At 50.6% G+C, this 6,848-nt stretch overlaps 1 protein-coding gene across 1 annotated transcript in view; it reads right to left on the reverse strand.

Moving 5' to 3' along the window:
* The window catches only part of DONSON (DNA replication fork stabilization factor DONSON), a 10,576-nt gene extending 4,707 nt beyond the window's left edge, over positions 1 to 5,869 (reverse strand). Inside the window, exons 1-5 of the mRNA XM_007469147.1 lie at positions 5,668 to 5,869; positions 4,192 to 4,310; positions 3,363 to 3,443; positions 2,018 to 2,221; positions 675 to 853 (exon numbers count right to left, since the gene is read on the reverse strand). Coding sequence (XP_007469209.1) covers positions 675 to 853; positions 2,018 to 2,221; positions 3,363 to 3,443; positions 4,192 to 4,310; positions 5,668 to 5,863 — 779 coding nt within the window. The 5' untranslated portion in view covers positions 5,864 to 5,869. The remainder of the gene's footprint in view (positions 1 to 674; positions 854 to 2,017; positions 2,222 to 3,362; positions 3,444 to 4,191; positions 4,311 to 5,667) is intronic.
* Positions 5,870 to 6,848: the final 979 nt, after the last annotated feature.

Genomic DNA, 6,848 nt, shown 5'->3' on the forward strand with positions numbered 1-6,848 from the left:
GCGGCATGTGCGATCTTCCCGGACCGGGGCACGAACCCGTGTCCCCTGCAGGGGGACTCTCAACCACTGCGCCACCAGGGAAGCCCTGGTTGCTGACTTTTAATAAGTAGCTTCCACTGATGAGAAAGGAAGCAGCTACTGGCAAAAAGTATAATAACGTTAAAGAATTAGGTCTCTATATATTTATCAAACACTCATATATATATTCCACAACTACGTAAAAAGTGAATAAGAGCTGGGAATTCCCTCCCCATCTGGTGGTTAGTACTCCGCGCTTCCACTGCAGGGAGCACGGGTTTGATCCCTTTGGTCAGGGAACTAAGATCCCACAAGCCGTGCAGTGTGGCCAAAAAAAAATTAAAATTAAAAAAAAGAGTGAATAAGAGCTATAAAAGTAAACAATTAACATTTTTTTTCTTTTTGGCTGTACCATGCAGCATGTGGGATCTTAGTTCCCTGACTAGGATTGAACCTGGGCCACAGCAGTGAAAAAGTCCTAACCACTGGACCGCCAGGGAATTCCCCAAAAGTAAACAATTTAAATGTTAGTTATTACAGTTTAAATAATTCAGAAGGACACAGAAATCCATCTACTACTGCTCATCTCCACATCATAAATAAAATAAGGAGAAAATACTGCTAAAATGGGTTGCACAAATTTTTACTAATCTTACCAGTCACTCATTAAAATGTGTTGCAGGGTTTCATCATTTGACCAAGGGTTTGTCTTTCCAGCCATTTTTCTGTCAGCTCCAATACGAGGGAACAATGGCAGCCAAGACAAGGCAGGGTGGAGCCAGTAGATAAGACTCTGCTGGAAGGCACAACGGAGCTCAGTGGAGAGTCTGGGATCCTAAAATACAAAGATGATATTGGACAGTTCTTGCCCCAGTAGAAATACAGAATTTAATTAAAAAGACACTGACTATACCAAACATTTATTCTCAGGATCTTTACTGCTTCCTGTAAGAAAGTGTTAATAACTGTTACAGGGGCTAAAATGTAGTTTATTATTGTTTGGGAAAACCTTCCTTGCCAGCCATTACAGTCTGTTAAACCACATACCAGAAGGGATGCTTAGACGCAGATGGGAACATTCGCCTGTCTCTACCATCCTCGAGAACAGGGACTATCACGCTTTATCACCAGGGCGGGTGGTGGTGGTGGTGGTGGTGGTGGTGGTGGTGGTGGTGGTGGTGGTGGTGGTGGTGGTGGTGGTGGTGGTGGTGGTGGTGGTGGTGGTGGTGGTGGTGGTGGTATGGGGGGGGGGTGGCGGCAGCGGTGGTGGGTGGGTGGGTGGGTGGATGGGTGTGTGTGTGTGTGCGCGTGCATGTGCGTGTGTGTGTAACACTACATTCAAGCCCCTCCCCTCATAGCACTGATTCAAAAGTAGCCAATAAAAACCGATAATCCCAATCACAAATCATATGGATCTATTTATCAAAAAAGATGTACCAAGGCCTCTTTCAGGTAATCGCTTTTAACCTAGTTTGAGTTGATGAGCTGCTTGAAAGTAATGCAATTACATTTCTCTAAAACCTTTCTAGCACTCATTAACTCTTATAAATTTACAACAGACCATCACCCAGGTGGTAAGAATTAGTGCATTTTAAAAATACAGTATACATTATGTGAGAAACCCAGTAAAATAACCAATCTGTCTTTGCAATCCTACTCCTCAATTGCTTTTCATTTCCTTATATTTTCTTTCTCAAAAGGCCTTAGAAAAGGATAGTGTAGTTCAAACAATTGCTGCCTGCAGCAGTGACTAATTCTCAGGACAGGTCTATAAATTTAACAGGCAGTTTACTAAATCTGATTTAAAAAACAGTATGAAAGCAGCATTTGGAAAACAAAAAATTTCCCAAGTCTCTGTGTCTTTAAATGTCAAAAGAAAAACTTAATGGAAGGAAATATCTCTGATATTTGTACAGAGAAGTATGTACAAATGTACAGAGAAGTACATTTTACACTTAATTTGTTACTTTTAAGCATAGCTATTTTCTTACAGGATTACCTGTATACTTTGAGGCAAAGTAACTTCTGTTGCCCTACAATGCTGGATGACACCTTGAGCCTCTTCCTGTGCTTTCAAATGATCTGTCCAGGTAAAGGGTTGAGAAGAGGCGAAAAGGAGTCGAGTTTTAATACTCCAGTCCACAGGTAACTCAGTACTTTCTGAGGATGGAATATCAGATTCGGAGAATGATACATGAGGAGTCTTTCAGAAGACAAAGAACACAAAAATTAGTAGAGTACCAAGGAAAAAACCCTTCAATCTACAGAATTCATCAACTAACATACTCATGACCACTGAAATTTCAAAATGTTATGAACGGTACAATAAATAACACTGAACATATACTACACACGGTGAAAGAGTCTGCAAAGAGCCACACTAAACCGTTAACAGTGATGTTATCTCTGGAAAGTGGGAATTTCTTGTTGAGGCTGGTGGAAGGGCAGGTTTCACTTTTTAGTTTATTATAGTTCTATAGTTTAGTTACAAGAGATGTACTATTTTCATGATCATGATTTAAAAACATCTACTATTGATACTGCTATCAAAGCAGAAATCTTCCAAGTATTTTTTAAAAAGCACTTTTTAAGCCTCTAAAACTCTGGAACCAGGTCTACGTTGCTCTTGCAGGTAACTTAGGTTGGGTTCTTAGAGGCCATGTTTAAGAAGCATTTGCCGACCTCAAAAATTCCTCCCAAACTGTTTTGCTGTCAAGTCAGTATTCTCCACGTTACAATAATTCTTCTAGATGACATTATTAAAAAATAACGGGGAAGAGGGAACTATTTCCAAGAGACCCGAAGGCCATTTATTTGCAAGGAAGGGAGACTGAGTCTTGGGAACTCTTCTAGCCTGCTCCCATTAGGACAATCTATGCATTTGTTAAACTATCACGAAAGAAGCAGCTGAGGAATGGAATCAAGAAGCGTTTCTGTGTGTATGGTGGTGGTAGGGAGGTTCAGTGATATACCACAACCTGTGGAACTAATTTGGGGATTTGGTTTGAAGATGCAGTGAAGGATTAAGTTCAAAAAGCAGCTAAGCCTGGAGGCACTGGCTCTGAGTGATGAGCTGGAGTTGTCACTACCTATACAAGACTGTGAAAACTGTTGGGGGCAGAAAGAAAACCCACATCTACGCCTGCTTTGGCACTGGTGCCATTATAAACATTACCACAACATAAAAGTCCTTTACCAAGGCTGATGCCTGCCATCTTTTCAACCCTGGTAGAGATGATCACTTGGGGCTCTCTGTGGAACTATTTTCCAAGTAAAACACTTCTGAGAAGTATACACTTATGTTATAAGAATATACACTCTAATGACATTTAAAAAGTTATTACCTGGGGTAATTCAGTAATGGCTGTTCTTTCAGGAATCTTCTCTTCCCAGAGCAAATCATTTTCTTGATTAGAATCTAAAAACTGAGGTTAAAAAATGGTTCTTTTAAATTATAAATGATGCTGGAGTTCGCTTTAAACATGTAGACCTTCACCTGGCATACAAGTTTCTCAGCAAGTGCAGGAATTCACGTGAGCGCAAATCAGTATAACAGAGGATTTCACTTGTTTTGTGCCTGAACTTTACTATCAAAATGGACCGAGAAAAGGGCAGGTGATTTGCGCAACTAAGAACTCTGTAATCAATAATCTCCGTTCAAAAGATCCGAAAGGTTGTGGGGTAAGACAAATATTAGTAAATTCTGACCCCATCAATACTCAACATTCCCCCAACCCCAGAATAATCTTGAGCGCGTGAGAAGGCAGGCACTGAATCACGCAGGAAAGAGGGTCCTGTAACCTTCCCATCAAACGGTGGCCTTCCAGGAGTAGTGCCAGGATTACTCGGAGCTCTCTTCCCACTGATCTCCAACCCCCCACCAGACGGCTGCAGCCCAAACTCCCCCGCCGCGCGCCGGGCGGGGCGGCGGGGTCCACTCCTCAGGACGGGAAGGCCCCGCAAGTCCCGCGGCAGCTTGCGAAGCGCACTTCACGCCGCCCCGATCTCGCAAGGCAGCCACCCCCAGGGCTCGGGGCCTCCTGAGGCCGCGAGCGGCTTCGGCTTCGCGCCCATTTCGCTCCTGGAACGCGAGAACCCGCCATCCCTACTCCACAGCCGAGTCGACCCACGAACTACAAGAGCCCCTCGGCTCCCAAGCACGAAGACACTCACCGGGCCCGGCGCCTCCTGCTGGCCGCGGGACGGCACGTTGGGAAGCTCGGCGGCGGCCCGCGGCCGGTTGTCCAGGCGGGCGAAGGGGTTCCTTCGGGACGCGGCTGGGCCGCCGCCGCCTCTGCCCGCTGCCGGGAAAGGGCGGAGGGGCAGCCCGGCCGTCAGGGCGGCGCGGCGAGTCGCCGGCTCGGGCCGCTTCTCGGTCGAGGAGGCGGCCCCAAGGCTCCGGCCCCTTTTCCGTCGGAGCCGCAATTTCTCTGGCGGCCTTTTGAAACTGGGCGAGTAGCCGGGAACCGACAGTGCCATCACGCGCCTCGGAAGCCGGGGACCCGTTCCGCAGCAACCGCAGGCGCTTCCCGCGCGCCACGGCCCCGCCCCGACGTAGTCCCGCCCCCGCGGCGTCTCTCGGCGCATGTGCCGTACGGCGCCCGCGAGGCCCCGCCCTCAGCTGTTTTCCTCTGAGGCCGAGGGCACGGCGGGGTGCTGCGCCTCGCCGGACGCTGCGTTGGCGGTCTGGTTGGGTCCTTGGCTGTAGTCGGGTCGCCGGGTGCTAGGTGGCTGGGAAGCACGCGGTCCTGCTCACCGAAATAGATGAGCGCTGTTCAAATCCGCAGTAGGGTGTGATGAGCCCCAGGCACGGCGCCAGGATGAAAACGAAACGTCACACTTGAGCTGCCCCTTCGATAAGCTTCCAGAGCGCAGCGGCGACTTCCAGAGCTGGAGAGGGAGGCCTGGGCCTCCTTCCCCTCCCCCCGAAACAGAGAGCCCCAACAGGAAATCAGCACGCCGGCGACGCAAGCGCAGTCTCCCGCCCCGCTTCCCGAGCATCGGCACTGCAGCCTTTCACGCAAACACTGCAGTGGTCACGGACGAGTTACCGTGATGCTCCCGTTCGATCCTGAGGAAACCCTGGAGTGAATGAATATTTGAAAAAAAAATTTAGCTTTCAATGGGCTAGATCCTTTGAGACTTGAAAATATATTCAAAGTATTAAATTACGACAGCAAAGGATGTTAAAGAAGGAAGGGGTTGAGAAAGGAGTTGATACAAAAGTAATATTATTTTGACATAGCAAGACTCCCAACAGCTTTATCACCCCCGCCGCGCGCCGGGCGGGGCGGCGGGGTCCACTCCTCAGGACGGGAAGGCCCCGCAAGTCCCGCGGCAGCTTGCGAAGCGCACTTCACGCCGCCCCGATCTCGCAAGGCAGCCACCCCCAGGGCTCGGGGCCTCCTGAGGCCGCGAGCGGCTTCGGCTTCGCGCCCATTTCGCTCCTGGAACGCGAGAACCCGCCATCCCTACTCCACAGCCGAGTCGACCCACGAACTACAAGAGCCCCTCGGCTCCCAAGCACGAAGACACTCACCGGGCCCGGCGCCTCCTGCTGGCCGCGGGACGGCACGTTGGGAAGCTCGGCGGCGGCCCGCGGCCGGTTGTCCAGGCGGGCGAAGGGGTTCCTTCGGGACGCGGCTGGGCCGCCGCCGCCTCTGCCCGCTGCCGGGAAAGGGCGGAGGGGCAGCCCGGCCGTCAGGGCGGCGCGGCGAGTCGCCGGCTCGGGCCGCTTCTCGGTCGAGGAGGCGGCCCCAAGGCTCCGGCCCCTTTTCCGTCGGAGCCGCAATTTCTCTGGCGGCCTTTTGAAACTGGGCGAGTAGCCGGGAACCGACAGTGCCATCACGCGCCTCGGAAGCCGGGGACCCGTTCCGCAGCAACCGCAGGCGCTTCCCGCGCGCCACGGCCCCGCCCCGACGTAGTCCCGCCCCCGCGGCGTCTCTCGGCGCATGTGCCGTACGGCGCCCGCGAGGCCCCGCCCTCAGCTGTTTTCCTCTGAGGCCGAGGGCACGGCGGGGTGCTGCGCCTCGCCGGACGCTGCGTTGGCGGTCTGGTTGGGTCCTTGGCTGTAGTCGGGTCGCCGGGTGCTAGGTGGCTGGGAAGCACGCGGTCCTGCTCACCGAAATAGATGAGCGCTGTTCAAATCCGCAGTAGGGTGTGATGAGCCCCAGGCACGGCGCCAGGATGAAAACGAAACGTCACACTTGAGCTGCCCCTTCGATAAGCTTCCAGAGCGCAGCGGCGACTTCCAGAGCTGGAGAGGGAGGCCTGGGCCTCCTTCCCCTCCCCCCGAAACAGAGAGCCCCAACAGGAAATCAGCACGCCGGCGACGCAAGCGCAGTCTCCCGCCCCGCTTCCCGAGCATCGGCACTGCAGCCTTTCACGCAAACACTGCAGTGGTCACGGACGAGTTACCGTGATGCTCCCGTTCGATCCTGAGGAAACCCTGGAGTGAATGAATATTTGAAAAAAAAATTTAGCTTTCAATGGGCTAGATCCTTTGAGACTTGAAAATATATTCAAAGTATTAAATTACGACAGCAAAGGATGTTAAAGAAGGAAGGGGTTGAGAAAGGAGTTGATACAAAAGTAATATTATTTTGACATAGCAAGACTCCCAACAGCTTTATCAGAGTAGCGTGGCTTCTGCTGAAAGCAGTCTTCTTCATGTAAAGAATTTTATAAGAGGCAAATATATAGGAATAATTTAAAAGGCTTTCAGAATATTCCCTTTAGATGTTAAATTTTAGAATTGTCTTGACCCGTCTGTACGATGTTTCCAAATACTTTTCAAATACTTCAGAAAACTCTGAGCATCGTGTCTCAGC

This window comes from Lipotes vexillifer, unplaced genomic scaffold, assembly GCF_000442215.2.
Source record: "Lipotes vexillifer unplaced genomic scaffold, Lipotes_vexillifer_v1.1 scaffold829, whole genome shotgun sequence".
Classification (NCBI taxonomy): domain Eukaryota; kingdom Metazoa; phylum Chordata; class Mammalia; order Artiodactyla; family Lipotidae; genus Lipotes; species Lipotes vexillifer.